The 18,996-nt window shown below is 42.6% G+C and overlaps 1 protein-coding gene across 1 annotated transcript in view; it reads left to right on the top strand.

Moving 5' to 3' along the window:
• The window catches only part of GPAM (glycerol-3-phosphate acyltransferase, mitochondrial), a 48,187-nt gene that overhangs the window by 17,712 nt on the left and 11,479 nt on the right, over positions 1 to 18,996 (top strand). Inside the window, exons 7-15 of the mRNA XM_024193524.1 lie at positions 6,730 to 6,866; positions 7,806 to 7,905; positions 10,516 to 10,728; positions 11,132 to 11,245; positions 13,183 to 13,268; positions 14,384 to 14,499; positions 15,707 to 15,777; positions 17,707 to 17,971; positions 18,719 to 18,861. Of these exons, the coding sequence (XP_024049292.1) occupies positions 6,730 to 6,866; positions 7,806 to 7,905; positions 10,516 to 10,728; positions 11,132 to 11,245; positions 13,183 to 13,268; positions 14,384 to 14,499; positions 15,707 to 15,777; positions 17,707 to 17,971; positions 18,719 to 18,861 (1,245 nt within the window). The remainder of the gene's footprint in view (positions 1 to 6,729; positions 6,867 to 7,805; positions 7,906 to 10,515; positions 10,729 to 11,131; positions 11,246 to 13,182; positions 13,269 to 14,383; positions 14,500 to 15,706; positions 15,778 to 17,706; positions 17,972 to 18,718; positions 18,862 to 18,996) is intronic.

The following is an 18,996-nucleotide window of genomic DNA, read 5'->3' as shown; positions in this document are numbered from 1 at the left end:
TCGTGCATGCGCGGTGCCTGCCTCACGCGCCGTTGTCTGTTGAAGTGTCGTGTGCGCGACCCGGACTCCTCCAGCCTCAGACAGAACGCCGCATTCCATTTCATATCTAGTTTTTAGTCAGATCAGTAAATAGTTATTTAGTGTTAGCCAGTTTATACCATTGGTATTTTAGTGCCAAGTTTAGTTTTTTCTTTTTCATTCCTCTTTGTGTGCGCCCCCCCCCGCATTTTTTTTCTTTCAACCCATAGTTAGATACTAGCCACTGTTATGCCAGGCTCACCGGGTGTACCTCGTAGAGAGGCAATGCCAGTGTCAGATAGACACTCACAATGTGACCTCTGTCTGGGTGAATCTCATGTTCCCTGGAAGTGTGCCCATTGCAGCAAACTTAAAGCTAGGGCACGAAGAGACAGGGACCTGGGGCTGAAACTCCTACTCATGGAGAAGTTCCTGAGACCAGCCTCCGACCCAGGACAACAGCCCCCTGGGTCACCGGATCCTTCACTACCTAGCTCCCCAAAATAGATGGAACCAGCAAAAAAACACCTTCTACATTGTCTCATAGAGCGCAGACCAGTAAAAAACGGTCACCAATGAGATCGCTCTCATCAGTGCTGACTGTGCCGCGCCTCAGCACATATGATACTCCAGGCACTTCTGGCACTGTCCGCAAGATGACTTCCGCCGGCACCTCCGCCCCGGTACCGAGGCTAATGGCTCCAAGTTGTCAGCCTCCACCACAGCACCGCCGGCGCCTCTGACGGAGACGGCACCAGTGACCACTCCTGCCTTGGCACTGTAACCTAAAACCTCCAAAACCACAGCGCTATCATCAGCGTAACTGGCACCCACGCAGCCCTCCGTACCGACAGTGCAGATAACACTTCTCACGGCACCACACCATCGGTGCCACGCCATTTTCTGTATCATAGGGATTTGCTTGTCTCATTCACTCCACAGACTCCTCTCTTCGGTACTGACATTTCCCCGAGACCATCAGTTCCACATCAGCACCTATCTCCAATTCCATTGTGATTCTTCAGTGATGAGGGCGACGAGGCTGAAGGGGTATTCTCCCCTCACCACTCTTCCCTTGTCAGAACACCCATGACTGCTACACCACCCAGGTCTCGATCATTCTATGACCGTGACATGCCTCCCTGGTATGGACACCCATGGATGGGACCTCCCATGCCCTATCCAGGCCACTGGTCTTATTGGACCCCTTGGTGGTCATATAGAAGACGCCACAGCAGAGACCCTAGCCCCCTCATAGGGAAGCATCTAAATCCCCGCCTCCACCTTCCTACAGGGCAGAGGAGGACATACAGGGGGACCCCATGGCAGAGCAGGCAGTAGATACTACCCCGGACACCTTGCCACCCACTAATTCCTCCTCTTCTCCTGATGAAGCTATAATGCCTCCACCACCTATAACAGCGGATGATTTTTCCCAGTTTCAGGATCTGTTTAAAAGAGTGGCCGACGAACTTAAGATCGCCTTTGAGGAAGTGTCGGAAACTCAGCATGAGTTAACCAATATCTTACAAACTTCCTCCTCCTCTAAGATAGCACTGCCCATTAACGCTGCTATCATGGACCTGGCAAAAACAGTTTGGCAAACACTAGTCACAATCCTACCTACTTGTAAAAGGGCTGATCGAAAATACTACATCCCATCTAAGGGATACCAATTTTTATTTACACATCCAATTCCTAATTCGCTGGTGGTAGAGGCGGCCAACCAAAGGGGCAAGCAACAACATTTCAGATCTACCCCTTCGGATAAGGACAGCAAGAGGCTAGACCTCTTCGGACAAAAAGTCTATGCTTCTGCTACGCTCCAACTCAGAGTGTCTAATAATTCGGCCCTACTGGCCAAGTATGACCATAAGAACTATGCTAAGTTTAACGATTTTATTGATGACATTCCGGCGGCAAAGAGACAACAGTTCAAATCATTAGTCTCCGAAGGTCAAACCATCGCTCTCACGGTGCTGCAAGCTTCACTAGATGCTGCTGACACTGCAGCCAGATCCACAACCATAGTCATGCGGAGGGTGTCGCGGTTCATATTTTCCACATTCCCCCGCGAAATACAGAATACAGTGGAGGACCTCCCATTCGATGGAGAGAAGCTGCTCGCTGCTAAGACCAACGAGGTTCTTCACACTATGAAGGACTCGCGAGCCACACTCTGGTCCCATGGCATCCTTACCCCTGCTACAAGGAGAAGATAGTACAGGTATCAACCATACCAATTCCCCAGATATGCTTCTTATACTCAGCAGAGACCATACAAGCAGCAACAACAACAGATGCAAAGACAAAAGCCACAACGTCATCGCCCACTACCAGCAATGGTGTCTCAGCCTCCTTCCTCCAATAAACAAATTTGAAGCTTTGGTTGAGGGCCTAGAAGACCTCTCGCCGGTTCCAACGCATGGTACTATCATCCAACTCTTTGGAGACTGTTTATGCCCCTTCTACATCAAGTGGGCAGCTATTACCACCGACAAATGGGTCCTAGAAGTCATCCACTTGGGCTGTACATGCCTTTCCTTTCCGTACCGCCACCCCCACCCCTTCAGGGACCCCTCTCACGAACTACTGTTGCGCCAAGAGGTAGAACATTTCCTCCAATTGGGGGCAGTGGAGTTGGTCCCCAAACAACACAAGGGAAAAGGATTTTACTCCCACTACTTCTTAACCCAAAAGAAAAGCGGCGATGATGATCCATCCTCGACCTCAGGCGACTAAACAAGCCCATAAGGAAGCAAAGATTTTGGATGGTCACTCTAACAACTATAATACCAGCGCTGGAACAGGGGGACTGGTTTTCAGCCCTCGACCTCCAAGATGCCTATTTTTATGTGGTGATATACCCCGCTCACAGGCATGGACCACTAACTATACAAGGTGCTACTCTTCGGCCTGTCAGTAGCACCCCATGTCTTTTCCAAGATCTTCACAGTGGCAACAGTGCATATGAGGAAGCAAGGAGTAATTATATTCCCTTACCTGGACGATTCTCTTGAAGGTGCACACTCGATTGGAAGCCGTTCGCTCCACACAAATGGCAATAAGCTGTTTCCACAGCCTCGGCCTACAAATAAACACACAGAAATCAATGATAGACTCTACCCAACAGTTGGTATTCTTCGGTGCCTATCTCGACTCCACAACAGCGAGGGCGCCTTTCTCGACTCCACAACAGCGATGGATCGCTCCTGCGGGATAGATTCAACTCCATACAAACAATCATAACCACAGGGCGCAGCAGCCCACAAACCACAGCCCAGGAATGCATACAACTTTTGGGCCAAATGGCAGCGTGCACATTTGTGATCAAACATGCATGTTTGCACATGTGCTGCCTGCAGGGATGGCTGTCAACAGTGTACAAACCAAACAAGCACAACATGAACATCCTCTTAACAATGCCCCCACAAGATCAAGGAATCATTAATCTGGTGGACTCACCCACACAACCAGCACAGGACGTTTTCACAGGACCCCCGTCACAATTGCTCACGACAGATGCCTTCCTCGTCTGGTGGGGAGCACACATGCAACATCGCACAGCTCAGGGGCGATGGTCCACAACAGAGACCGGGTTACACATAAATCTCCTGGAACTTCGCGCTGTGTGCAATGCCTGCCTCCACTTCCTACCGTTCATACAAAACCAACACGTACAAGTGATGACCGACAACATCGCTTGTATGTTTTATATAAACAGGCAGGGGGGAGCCAGATCCCATTCACTCTGCACTGAGGCTATCAAGCTCTGGAATCTATGCATCCGTCACAACATCCACATTTCCGCTGCATATCTACCTGGCTGCCAGAACACCATGTCAGACGAACTCTGCATACAGTTTCCTTAGGACCATGAATAGGAACTGAGCAACCCAGTACTTCAACATGTATTCCAACAGTGGGGTCACCCACGTATAGACTTTTTTGCCACAGCCCGCAACAGCAAATGTCCCCTATTCTGTTCCAGAGCGGCCCTGGGGAAACACTCTTGGGGAGACGTGTCCTTAATCAACTGGATCGCAGACCTCTATATGCATTTCCACTGATACCACTGCTCCCCAGGGTCATACAGAAAATAAGGACCGACAGAGCCAGAGTCATCCTAATAGCCCAGGGGTGGGCAAGCTACGGCCCCGGAGCCTCATCCAGCCTTTCAGACATTTTAATCTGGCATTCGAGCTCTCGCTGGGGAGTGGGGTCCGGGGCTTGCCCTGCTCTGCATGTGCCATGGCTCTACTTGGATCCCGGAAGCAGCGGCATGTCCCCCCTCCGGCTCCTATGTGTAGGGGAAGCCAAGGGTTCCCCCGCCTCAAGCGCTGCCCCCACAGCTCCCATTGGCCAGGAACCACGGCCAATGGGAGCTGCAGGGGCAGTGCCTGCGGACGGGGCAGGGCGCAGAGCCGCCTGGCTGTGCCTCCGCGTAGGAGCCAGAGGGGGGACATGCCGCTGCTTCCGGGAGCTGCTTGGGGTAAGTGCCGCTCAGAGCCTGCGCACCTGACTCCCTTCGGCGCCCCAACCCCCTGCTCCAGCCCTGATCCCCACTCCTGCTTTCCAAACCCCTTTGTCCCAGCCTGGAGCACCCTCCTGCACCCCCAACCCCTCATCCCAACCATACCCCCAGACGGAGCCCTCACCCCCTCCTGCACCCCAACCCCCAATTTCATGAGCATTCATGGCCCGCCATACAATTTCCATACCCAGATGTGGCCCTCGGGCCAAAAAGTTTGCCCACCCCGTAATAGCTTCTACATGGCTGAGACAGCGTTCTTGCCTTTAACACTCAGATGCCCAACTCCCAATGGGGTCTAAACCCCAAATAAATCCGTTTTACCCTGTATAAAGCTTATACAGGGTAAACTCATAAATTGTTCGCCCTCTATAACACTGATAGAGAGGTATGCACAGCTTTTTTCCCCTCCCCCCCAGGTATTAATACATACTCTGAGTTAATTAACAAGTAAAAAGTGATTTTATTAAATACAGAAAGTAGGATTTAAGTGGTTCCAATTAGTAGCAGACAGAACAAAGTGAATTACCAAGTAAATTAAATAAAACACGCAAATCCAAGCCTAATACAGTAATACAAGAGAGTACAGATAAAATCTCACCCTGAGAGATGTTTCAATAAGTTTCTTTCACAGACCGGATGCCTTCCTAGTCTGGGCACAGTCCTTTCACCTGGTACGGCCCTTGTTCCAGTTTAGGTGGTAGCAAGGGATTCCTCATGATGGCTGCCTCCTCTGTTGTCTTCCACCCATTTATACATTTTTTGCATAAGGTGGGAATCCTTTGTCCCTCTGGGTTCCCATCCTTCCTTCTCAATGGAAAAGCACCAAGTTAAAGATGGATTCCAGTTCAGGTGACGTGATCACATGTCACTGTAAGACTTCATTACCCACTTGCCAGCACACACATATACAGGAAGACTTACCAGTAAAACACAGCCATCTAAAGACAATTGTCCTGGTTAATGGGAGTCATCAAGATTCCAAACCACCATTAATAGCCCACACTTTGCATAATTACAATAGGCCCTCAGAGTTATATTTCATATTTCTAGTTTCAGATATGAGTGATACATTTATACAAATAGGATGACCCCATACAGTAGATTATAAGTTTTGTAATGATACCTTACAAGAGACCTTTTGCATGAAGTATATTCCAATTATATAATATTCACTCATTAGCATATTTTCATAAAATCATATAGAGTGAAACGTCATACACCCATCCCAAATTCTTACCCAAGGTGCACTCGTCCTTCCACATTAATGAACCTCTGCAGCTCCCAACTTTCTTTCCCAAGCCACAAGTAAATTCGTTCGAGGCGACCATGCACACTCTGGACGTTAGAAGGGCTTTGGCCTTTTATCTGGACAGAACTAAACCATTTCGGGCTACTCCTAAACTCTTCGTATCCATAGTGGAACGGTCCAAGGGAGCGCCCATATCCACACAGAGTCTCTCTAAATTGATATCAGGATGCATTCGACTATGCTATCAGCTAAAAGGCGCTCAGCTTCCAGCAACCATTTGGGTGCATTCCACGAGGTCCTTGTCGATGTCCACGGTGTTTCTAAACAATGTCCCATTGATAGACATTTGCAAGGCTGCCACCCTGGCATCCAAACACACTTTTGCCAAACATTATGCTATCTTGCAAGGCCCTAAAACAGAGACTCAACTTGGCCGAGCGGTACTTTCTGCTGTTCTATTTCCTACTCCGAAGCCCCTACCATCCTAAAGGACACTGCTTTACAGTCACCTGGAATGGAGCACCCCCAGGGACACCTCTCGAAGAAGAGAAGGTTACTCACTTTGTGCAGTAACTGAAGTTCTTCAAGATGAGTGTCCCTGTGGGTGCTCCACTACACACCCTCTTCCCTCTACTTCGGAGCTGGGTACAGGCTTTGAGGTGGAGATGGAACTGAGAAGCCTGTGTCGCACACGCGACACTTCAACGGACAACAGTGCACAAGGTAGGCACCACGCGTACACGACCCGTATGGGCACTGCTGTAAAACTCTCCGAGCAAAGGCGCAGAGATGCACCTATGGAGCACCCACAGGGACACTCATCTCGAAGAACCTCAGTTACTGCACAAGGTGAGTAATCTTCTCTTTGCTCCAGAGTATCCCATTAATTTTGTGTCATCTTTTTTTCTCCCTCTTCCCCCCCCCCCAGATGAATTTGCCTCTTATCTTCTTGCCTGTTCACAAATCTCACATCGACTATCTGCTCCTCACATTCGTTCTTTTCTGCCATAACATCAAAGCACCGTACATTGCTGCAGGGAATAACCTCAACATCCCCATCTTCAGGTAAGGATAATATGCTGAGCTAAACTTTAACTTGCTCTCAAAAATAAAGCCCAAGGGGCATATGCTCAGTTGGTGTATATTGTCATAGCTCCACACCAGCTGAGCATCTGCCCCAAATTGTTTAGGATTTGTGATAGTCGTCGTGGTCATACCTTGGAATTTACTTCGGTCCTGTCTAGCTTTACTTCGGTCTTATTTGGTCTTATTCAAGAGAGAGTCTTGCAAAATCCTTTAGAGACATTCTTTGTTAAGGAAATTGGAAAAGGAAGAATATTTGTGTTGAGACTTAATTACTGAGTCGTTCTGAGGAAGGGGTGTATGAAGAAATCCTGATAAATGGGGGCTAGCACAAGTTTAAGAGCATTTGTTCCCCTTCATCTGTGGAGACTCATTGGGATTTGGGGGAAATTGTGTATTCAGTTAGTGGCAGGCAACATAGAACTTTGAACACTGAGGGCTGTTTAAGTTAAATACTGCAGCCCTCATCTTTGTAAGTTATGTCAAGTGTTGAAAGATTGAGAACACTCACATAAGCTTTTGAAATTTGGCAGTAATGTGGGGACTAGAATTCTCCCAGAGCACCCCCTATCTATTTATCTTCGGTATTTATATGGCCGCCCCTTACTATTAAATTTGAGCGCCATAGAATTTGTAGTGATTTATCCTCTCAACATCCCTGTGAGGGAGGGCAGTGCTCTTAATCCCATTTTACAGGGTCACACAGGGAGTTTGGCAGAGCAGGGAATTGAACCTGGGTCCTAGACTAGTGCCCTGACCACTAGAACATTCTTCCTTTCTTTCATTTGAGGGAGAATGGCTGAGATATGCACATTGTTCTGCCTCATCTAATTTTTTCCTGAAGCTGTTGGCTGGTTTATACATTCCACTCTTTTCATATTTGACTAAAATCAGTGAATAGAATCATTTGTTGATTTGTAGCACATTGATCCGCAAGCTGGGAGGCTTTTTCATTCGGAGGAGGTTGGATGAAAACCCTCACGGACGTAAAGATGTCCTTTATAGAGCTTTGCTGTATGTGGTATGTATCTTTTCTTAATTTGCAAATATAAAATTTGAATCATCACAGAGACGGGAAAATGTAAGTTTGTTCTCTGTAACTTCATTAATTTGAACAGCATTGCCTGATGAGAAAGTTAAATTGTTTGTTATCTTGATTTTAGTGTGTGTATGTGTGTTTTGTTACATTAGAGAGAAAATGTAAATTCTGTGCTGAGTGAGGTCCTGAACCTATGAAGTGCATGAGAGTCGAGGGTGTTCAGCACCTGTTAGGATCAAATTTTTCCCCTGTGTGAGTCTCTAACGGGGATATGGGATTGCCCTCAGTGTAAATTGACACTAAAATTAGGCCTACTGGGACAGCTTCTGATTTCACTTATACTAAGGTAAATCTAGAGCAGCAGTTCCCAATTTGTATTTGTTCATGTACTTAATTGGTATTTGAAGTACCACATGCACACTTCTTCTTTTTTTTTTTTTTTCTCACATTTGTTTTAGGTCTCAGTAGGTTTAATTTAAGTATTTCTGGACTCTATGGTAAAATATATCCCTAAAGAAACCTAAAATGTTCAATTATAATTAGGGCTGGCATGAAAACAAGAATTCCATTTTGTGAAAAATGTTGAGGTTTTGCCATTTGTTTATATTCTGATGTGGCATGAAATCAAGACAGTTCAAAAAATTGTAGTAAAAAAAGAGATCACTCTAGAATAGCCAGTAGCCCTACGGTTAGACTACATGTCTGGGATCTGGAAAATCTAGGTTCAAGTTCTTAGTCTAAAAGGCAGAGTGCCCTAATACTAGATTATGCTATTCTGGGGTGTCTCATATTGATCAGAAAATTCATGATGGAAAACCTTCCTGGTGAAAGTTGAATTGAAACGGCTGTGTTTCCATGAAAAGTTTTGGTGTTGTCAAATCAGCATTTTCCGTAAAAGGTTTAATCTAAAAGTTCCCAACCAGCTGTAATTATAACATCCTTTGTAAACATTTCAAGTTTTTAAGACAGTGCATCAAAAAGAAACATAATGAGGCAGCCGTTATTTCTTCCATGTTAAACAATTAAATGTCATAAATGCTGTCTTGATATGCTGTGATATGCCATTAACTACACTCAGTGGATTGACTCTTTTTAATTTGTCTAATCTAAGTGTTAAATTCCTGCTAATTTTATTGGGATTATTATTGAACAGTAGCCAGAATTCACTTTGCTTCCTGTCTTACAAAATTTAAATCGAGAAAAATATGAAATATTTTGAGACGCTCTGGGAGAGAATAAGAGAAGCGCCATTACAAAGAAGGGTGCACGTGTGCCAAAGGGCAGAGGGCAGATATAGAGAGATGTGGGGAGTCTTGGCTGGAATTGGAGGGGCTTCAGCCCCACGAAGCATCTTGCTCCTCAGCAGAATGCTGGGCACGCTGCACAGTGGCTCCCCCTGCTGAGAGGAGGCTCAAATTATAGCCAGCTGGCTGCTGTCCTGGTGAACAGCCAGGCAGCTCTCCTTAGTCCTGTAGCCAGACTTTTATCCACTGCAGCTGGCCAACAATCCTTCCCTCTCTACCCCCTGCAGCAGCTTCCTGTGTGGGGGCCTTTTTATCTCACGCTCCCTGCAGCTGTAGGTTTTGCAGCTGCTCTGCACTCGTGTGTCTTTTCAGATGAGAGAAGCTCTGGCACTGTTATATGGCACTTTGCAAAATCTCCCCAGTAGCTCGAGCTGTGTGGTTTGGTACAAGGCTAGGCCCAGCAAAAAGCTAGCCAGCTGTGCACCACCTGAGAGTACAGTTCCCACAGCATTCAACCCCCTGCTAAATAAAGCTACTGTGATGACATGGTCGTACAGTGTTACTCATTGAACTTGCTGAACGTGTCCAGGAGAGTGTTTTTGTTTCTCAGGCATTGTAGGATGTACTGCAGTGCATGGAATGACTTTTCATTTGAAACCAAAATATTTTTTTAAAAGAATTTTGGTGCATCATTTCCAGCATGCCACCCTGCCATATATGTACAAAAGTTTGGGAACTCCTGAGAGTAACCCTACTGACTTTGTTGAAATTTTGTTTATGTATGTGCTGATGTTGTGCTTGGCACTATTCAAGATACAAAAAGAAAGATGTACTTGCAATTTAGAAGATGGGCCATACTGGGAAATACAGAGAAGAGAATAATTTAGGTGTCTAATTTAGTTGTGTAAAACACTAATTTCCTGTTGAGGTTGATGGATTTCCACTCCATACGGCTAAATTTAGTGCCTTGCATGGTGTCAAGTATCAGGGGGTAGCCATGTTAGTCTGTATCTACAAAAACAACAAGGAGTCTGGTGGCACCTTAAAGGCTAACAGATTTATTTGGGCATAAGCTTTCGTGGGTAAAAACCTCACTTCTTCAGTTGCAACCGAAGGTGCCACCAGACTCCTTGTTGTTTTTGTAGATACAGACTAACACGGCTACCCCCTGATACTTGACACTAATTTCCTGTTATAATTCATGATTATTCATGCAGATTTGGATTGATCTTGGCTCCAGTTTTGTAAAGAGGATTCTATTGCTGATATGGAACAGTGCATTTCTATGTGGATATGTCTGTATAATTTAGTTTTTTTTTCTTTTTTCTTTTACTCACTATCCCTTTAGCACATAGAGGAGTTGCTTAGACAGCAGCAGTTCTTAGAGATATTCCTGGAAGGCACACGTTCTCGGAGTGGAAAAACATCCTGTGCTAGAGCAGGTCTCTTATCTGTGGTGGTAGATGCTCTCTTCACAAATGCCACCCCTGACATACTAATTATACCTGTGGGAATCTCCTATGATCGCATCATTGAAGGTCACTATAACAATGAACAGCTGGTAAGGAGCAACTGAAGACTTATTGTTTTGCCTAGGGGATTTTCTGTTTGTTAAGTAAAAATGTATCTAATTTTTGTGCTAGTACTGCTATGCCATGAGTGCTTAAACTTTTTGTGTCAGATTTAAAAATGCAAAGTAATATGAATCATGAAAGTCTTTGACCTAGAAAGCTATCTTGATATTTGAGTCTTGTATATCACTGGATACAAATTCATCACTTAACAAATACAAATAATAAAAAGCCATTTGATTCCCTAGACTTTTGTCATGGCTCTACTCTTTGACTTTTAAAGCTGCATGTCAAAAGACTTGGATTTATTGTAACTGTGGTTATGCTTCCGTTAAATATCAATGAACTTTTAATTGCAAACGAACATTGGTTTTGCTTTTCAATGTTGTGCAGGGGAAGCCTAAGAAGAACGAAAGCCTTTGGAGCGTAGCCAGAGGAGTCTTCAGAATGCTGCGGAAGAATTACGGGTGTGTCAGAGTAGACTTTGCACAACCATTTTCCTTAAAAGTAAGTTTCATATCCAAATGACCAGGGAGGAGTATAAAACTATTGCTCAGGCATGCAGGAATGAAATCAGGAAGGCCAAATCACACTTGGAGTTGCAGCTAGCAAGAGATGTTAAGAGTAACAAGAAGGGTTTCTTCAGGTATGTTAGCAACAAGAAGAAAGTCAAGGAAAGTGTGGGCCCCTTACTGAATGCGGGAGGCAACCTAGTGACCGAGGATGTGGAAAAAGCTAATGTACTCAATGATTTTTTTTGCCTCTGTCTTCACGAACAAGGTCAGCTCCCAGACTGCTGCACTGGGCAGCACAATATGGGGAGAAGGTGACCAGCCCTATGTGGAGAAAGAAGTGGTTCGGGACTATTTAGAAAAACTGGATGTGCACAAGTCCATGGGGCCGGATGCGCTGCATCCGAGGGTGCTAAAGGAGTTGGCGGATGAGATTGCAGAGCCATTAGCCATTATTTTTGAAAACTACAGACTAACACGGCTACCCCCTGATACTTGACACCATGCAAGGCACTAAATTTAGCCGTATGGAGTGGAAATCCATCAACCTCAACAGGAAATTAGTGTTTTACACAACTAAATTAGACACCTAAATTATTCTCTTCTCTGTATTTTCCAGTATGGCCCATCTTCTAAATTGCAAGTACATCTCTCTTTTTGTATCTTGAATAGTGCCAAGCACAACATCAGCACATACATAAACAAAATTTCAACAAAGTCAGTAGGGTTACTCTCAGGAGTTCCCAAACTTTTGTACATGTATGGCAGGGTGGCATGCTGGAAATAATGCACCAAAATTCTTTTAAAAAAATATTTTGGTTTCAAATGAAAAGTCATTCCATGCACTGCAGTACATCCTACAATGCCTGAGTGTGGGGCCCAAAACTGGACACAGTATTCCAGATGAGGCCTGACCAATGCCGAATAGAGGGGAATGATCGTGTCCCTTGATCTGGTTTATAGAAAGTAGACATAGTCAAATTAATTGGATATCTGTTTGCTGAGATTGAGTTTGATAATGGAAATAATGTTGATGTAATATACATATACTACTGTAAGGCATTTGTGAGCATGCGGTGTAAGCTGAGTAGAGAGCTGTCTGTGAAAATTTACCCCTAATTATTTAAGTAGCTTTGCTTGACGGTAAATGTTTTTGCCGAGCCAGTCTTTATAGGAACCAGAAGAACATAATGTCCTGAAGTCAGAGTAACTTAAGTGATAACCTTTAAAGACAGAAGTTTTAGTTATTTGTTAAAAGCATAGAATTCTTGAGGTCCAGTCATGTGCTGAGAAACACAGCACAGAAGATACAGCCAAGTGGATGGGGGGCAAAGGTGGTTTTTTTTTCTAGACACCTTCCAGCTTCCTGGATTCTGGGAAGTCTAATTTACAGCAGTCTCCCCATCGTTGCCTGTAGTTTGTCACTGCCAGAATTTCTGTAGTGGTGTTCATCTGTGGAGATGCCCTGTATGCTAGAGTCTGTGAGGAGGGCAGTATAAGACCGTTAATGTCATCCATATGCTGCTCCTCCACTGGGGACTTGATATTGCTCCCATTCAAATCAATGGAAAAACTCCCATTCACTTTAATGGTGCAAGATCTATCCCCAAGGCAGTTTCTGCCAAAGAGGTGCAAGGGAATCTTTCCCTTGTGTGTGGGGTTTTTTTTTTAAATTGCAGTATTTTCCCCAAACTCAGAATTCTATTCAGAGGGAAAGGTTCTCCTCTACCTGATGCCAACTCCAGACAGAACCACCAAAGCACCAGTGAAGAAACTGTAGTGATCTTTCCACTATCTCACCTTTATTTTTTTGTACTTACTCTTTCATGGTTGCCCTTTTTTTTTTTTTGATTGGTACAAATAAGATAGCAAAATTAGCTGTTGGATGCTACAATTAATGGGAAAATGTACAAATAAGTATTATATTTACAGGAATACCTAGACAGCCAAAGTCAAAAACCTGTGCCTGCCATGCTATCTTTGGAGCAAGCTCTGTTACCAGCTATACTTCCTTCACGGTAGGATGTTTTTCTGGAACCTTTTTGGTAGTATTTTTGGATTAATATATATTTCCAGTAGTGTCTGGTAGTTATGTCCTTACGAATAATGAAATTGTTTCCCATGTAACCCTTATGGAAAAATCCTATAAAATAGAACACAAACACAAAAATTTTACTCTAGGATTTTTAAACTATCCTATACAATTCTAATATATTGAAGAATATATCTCTGCTGTAGAACTCCTGTTCAAATAAACTATAGGAATGCTATCATTCTCTGTTAAATTCTGTATAGTTTTAGAATAATTTCAAGTGAACTTTATTGGTTTAAATAAATTTTAAATTCTATAGGAGTGTTGTACAAGGAAAGAAAATGACACATTTTAAAACATATCTTTATTTAACTCTCCCACATAATTCAGATATTATTTCTAATTACTCTAAGATGAAAGGCGCACATTCATTCACTCACTAACGATTTCTGATTCAGCACAATACAGTGATTGACAGGGCTATTGTCAGTGAGCTCCCGTCTGTTAATTACTTTTGCTCAAAATGTGAAACTGTGTTGTGGAGATATTCCTGAATTTTAGACTATTTTATATTTAATTTGAGTAATTTGCATGGCTTGTCTAAGCCTGTGTGGTACTAATTGGTTCCTGTAAAGAGAAGTTGAGTAAGTCATTTGTCTTTAAAGCATTGTCATGGCATGTCATACCCTTGCTTTGATATGCAAAACAGCTGGACTGAAAACTCTATTCTAAAAAGGTTTGCATTATATGTATTTTGTTGCTCGTATTCATTAAAGGAAAGGGTTGTGGGATATGTCTGATGTAATGGAGAAGTCTGAATAGCCAAAGAACAAAGTGAATACTCTGTGTTGCTTTTCTTAGAAGGTCTAGGAATATGTGTTATAACATGAAGAAAGAGTCTGGAATATGTTGAGAAAAGTAGTTAATGAGAACTTTGTGAGACTTGTAATGCTTAAAGACGTTTTTGTATCCTTGTTAGAATGTCTGATTTTATTTGTGCGTTATAGTTCATTTAATGTATGTAAATAATGATAATGTAGGTTAGAGTTTGACAAGACTTGGATGTTTTCACACCGTACGTTATTTTTATGCTATCTTCAGGCCTAATGATGTTGTGGATGAAGGTACGGAGGCTGCACTGGGTGATTCCTGGGATTTATCCAATGAGCCCTTTAGAAGACAGTTGATAGCCAACTTGGCTGAGCATATATTGTTCAGTAAGTATAGAATCAATCATATGTATTGACTGTATATCTTGGTCCTCTGACTGCATTAACTAATTTATCATTTGATAGCATTTTTACTAGGCTGAGGGTGATTTCTTTTCAGGTAAGAATTTTGTTTTCTTAAACACTTAAAATCTCATCCCTTTTTAAAGGAAATTGTCTCTCTATGGCGTTCTTATTTCATTTGCTTTGATACATTTACGTTCTTTAGATCTGTATCCTGGGATGCTGCTGACTTGCTATAAGGGTACGTCTATACTTACTTCCTAGTCCGGATGTAAGCGATGGATCTTCTGGGATCGATTTATCGCGTCTTGTCTAGACGTGATAAATCGATCCCGGATCGATCCCGGAAGTGCTTGCCGTCGACGCCGGTACTCCAGCTGAGCGAGGGGAGTACGCGGCATCGACGGGGGAGCCTGCCTGCAGCATCTGGACTCGCGGTAAGTTCGAACTAAGGTACTTCGAATTCGTAGCTGAATTTGCGTACCTTAGTTCGAAGTGGGGGGGTTAGTGTGGACCAGGCCTTAGTGTTTGAGTCAACTGTTGTGCATTTACATTCCTTTTGGCAATAAGTAGAAAATTGCCCCCAGAGGTAGAGCTGTTGAAATCACCATTTCTTTAAAGAATTACTTGAGTTTGTGTATCTGCTTATCCAGCCATTGTCCGGTTTTGTAGGTTCTATAATATGCAGCTTAGGCACCAGATCTGATATGTGAACAGATATAGCTATAAATAATGGTACGTAGTTATATATTTTAGCAAATGTTTGAGACAGACTTCTTCACTCATGCCTATTAATTAAAAACACTTTGGTCAGTTCATGTTTTACATTTCTAAAGTACTACAAAACATTGAGTAATCATCTCAGCACTTTCGCTAGCGAGGTATGTGTAATCACCCCATGTTACACGTGAAGAAAATGAGGTACTGAGAGTTGGGGTGACTTGCCAAAGGCCACATGGCAAGTTAGTGACAGGGTAGGTTGGAACTCTAGAGTTCCTGGCTTTTTGCTCTTTGATTAGTCCCTTAAGGTACACTACATTTTCAACAAGCTGTAAAGCCCTATAGAAATGTGTAAGGGCCAACTATAATTATTAGTTGATTCGTGCTACTGTCATTTTATGCCATATTAATGACTTGTTAAGCATTTCAGATGCTTAACAGGTCAGCATAGCTTTGTTTTGTTTGCTTCTAGCTGCTAACAAGTCATGTGCTGTGATGTCAACACACATAGTTGCCTGTTTGCTGCTCTACCGACACAGGAAGGTAAGGCTATATTGCTGCTGAAATAGCCATATGCTACCTTCATGCAGAATTGCAAAATTCCAGTGGTGAGAAAAGTGTGCACTTCAATATTACATTGAAATAACATTTGAATGAGATTTCAGCTAGCTTATTATAATAGGTGTTCCAGTTAATGGTGGGTACTTAAAGATATTGTGCTACTTTGCTTTCAGTTATCATTAACCTTGGTAGAATTCAATTTTTATTTTTTCTTATCATTTTGACAGATAATATTGATGGTTTTTAAAAGCATTTTTAAGTTTTTTTTATCAAAAATTTCACAGTTGTGGAAAATTATGACGTGTGTTAATGGGGGAGAGGGGTAAGACTAATTATTTAATGACAGTAGATGCTGAGATTCAAAAAGGTAAAACATAACCATTAAAACACAAATTGTCAACATTACATGTCAAAATATACAAAATATCCTGAAATCAAACTCTGATAAGTTCTCAAGCAGCATTTTTCTTTCCTTGCCTATCCATAAATTTTGATTATCAATGTAAATATTTTTGTCAGCTTGCATATGTATGCAATCTGTTTACCGATAGAAATCAAGTCCTTCCAATCCTAGTTATCATTGGGGAAAAAAAGGAACCTTTTCCTAAAATAAAATAAAATAAAATAAAATTAAAACTGTCATCCCATGTTAATTTCAGGACTTACTGGTGATTTTTAAAAGCAAAAATTTTGTTCCTTTTTATTGCTACTGGGTGGTTTTGTGTTTTGTTTTTTATCTCAGTTATTTCAAATCAGTTCTAGCAGGACAAATTGCTGACCTATTATGTTTATTTTCAAATAAAATTTTCAGTCATAATTTGTGATGGAATGATACTAATGTGTAACTGAATTTTAATGTGTGTCTCTTTAAAGAAAGATACAAGTATTCATTGCTACACTCTCTTTTTTCCATTTTATTTAAAATCCCTCATCACCGCACCAATCCAGAGCTCTAGGTATATGTTCAGAAATTAAAATAAAACATACAAATTAGAAGAAATGGTCAAAATATAGACTCTTCCCCCCCCCCCCCCCAAACTAGGGTACTATCACTTTCCAGTTCAATCCAATCATTCCCTTTTCCTATAGAGAGAATTTGGGAGAACAGATGTGCTTTGCAACAGGATCTGAAGCTCAGCAAATATGGCTTATGGTAAACTGAGAAGGGAAGCAAGTTCCAGAGTTGAGAAAATGTTCTTCCTCAAGCCTCCTATCAATTAAACAATAGGTCTGTTAGCAAAAATATCTCAGGTGATCATATGATACAATGGCAGGTGAGGGAGATGAGATTTCTAAGGGTATGTCTATACTTACCTCCGGGTCCGGCGGTAAGCAATCGATCTTCTGGGATCGATCCCGGAAGTGCTCGCCGTCGACGCCGGTACTCCTGCTCCGTGAGAGGAGTACGCGGAGTCGACAGGGGAGCCTGCCTGCCGCGTCTGGACCCGTGGTAAGTTCGAACTAAGGTACGTCAACTTCAGCTACGTTATTAACGTAGCTGAAGTTGCGTATCTTAGTTCAAAGTGGGGGGGTTAGTGTGGACCAGGCCTAAAGTACACAGGTTCTGACCCTGCTGGGGCTTTATAGGCTGAGAGATGCACTATTAAGCAAACAAAGCAGTCACACCTTGGACTAGCTGTAGTTTCTGGGTGATTTTAAGGTATAGCCCCATGTAAAGCATTTTGCAGCAGTCCAGTTGGAGGTGGCACAGTCATGGATTACTTTGGCCAAGTCTGCTTTGGAAGAAAACATTTGTTCGTGTGATAAGTGGTGCTTTAGGTTATTACAAATTAATTATGCATTTGACTTATTTACTGTGTTTGGAGATTGCAAATAAGTTTAACCTGTCCTCTTAAAATTTTGTGTTGGGTTAGGGTTACATTATTTAATCTTCTGACTCTGCTTCTTCAGGGAATTGACCTTTCCAAGCTGGTGGAAGACTTCTTCTCTATGAAGGAGGAGGTCTTGGCCCGTGACTTTGACTTGGGATTTTCAGGAAATTCTGAAGATGTTGTCATGCATGCCATCCACTTGTTGGGGAACTGTGTAAATATCACAAACACCAGCCAAAACAATGAGTTCTTCATCACTCCCAGCACAACTATTCCCGCTGTCTTTGAACTCAACTTCTACAGCAATGGTGTACTGCACGTCTTCATCAAAGAGGCCATTATTGGTATGTACTAGTTTTTAGCAGGAGGAGATTTGTTTGTATGAAGACTTTATTTATTTTTTTTTAAACCCTTTCTCCCCCAAAAGGAATATATGAAGTAAAACCTGCACAGAAATAACCAATTTCCAAACAATTAAGTGATCTGGGGTCAGAAAATTATTCCACCTGTCCTTTACCCCATATTCACCATTAAACAAATAGCTGAATGAATGCAGTGGTTTTTTTTTTTTTTTTCCCATTCTTCTTGGCAGTCTCCGTGTATTGGCCACTGCCAGAAACAGGGACCTAACTTTATGGACCAGTGATCTGATCCAGCATGGCAGATGTTCCTATCTTGAAAATTTTAATAAGATTTTGCTTTAGTTTTACATTAACTGATCACTAATGCGATAGTGACTTCCTCTTCTGTCTTTTGTTCCAGGGGTAGGGTATATCGTGACTGTTTTTAATTCTTGTTAATGGTTGGATCAGAATCACAGTTCAGAGTTTCATTTAACTTTTACACATGGTGGTATAATCTTTTATCTTTAAGTAGCTTTATCTTTTAAAAGCTGTTTCCTTCAGTTGTGCACCATTGTAGTTCATGTATATGGGATGATTTGCTTTTGTCAATTGATAGGTTTCAGTTATGTGTGTAATGGTTGTCAGTTTTTAAGCTTGTATAACTCTCCTGTTAATAAACCTAAGTCTCCCTTATTAAAAAGCTCTGTAGGAAAACTAACCACCCTTGTATTCACATTTCTGCGCTAGCCTGCAGTCTTCATGCAGTGCAGAGTAAAAGGTATAGAAATGGCATCAATGGCGTTTCTCCCAACCTGATTAGCCAAGAACAACTGGTCCGCAAAGCCGCCAGCTTGTGCCACCTGCTTTCCAATGAAGGTGCTATATCCTTGGTAAGTGAAGTTTATCATAGTGCTTGTCCATAACTCCTACTCCATTCTGTTAGTGTCTGTCTTCGTTGTTCTAAATAGAATGGATTTTTTGTTTTTTATCTGCACTCTGTTTCTAATGTAGTTGTTCGGTCTTCA

This window comes from Terrapene carolina, unplaced genomic scaffold, assembly GCF_002925995.2.
Source record: "Terrapene carolina triunguis isolate 2854851 unplaced genomic scaffold, T_m_triunguis-2.0 Scaffold95, whole genome shotgun sequence".
Classification (NCBI taxonomy): domain Eukaryota; kingdom Metazoa; phylum Chordata; order Testudines; family Emydidae; genus Terrapene; species Terrapene triunguis.
The sequence above is the reverse complement of the archived record's forward strand: the minus strand, read 5'-3'. Positions and strand labels throughout refer to the sequence as shown.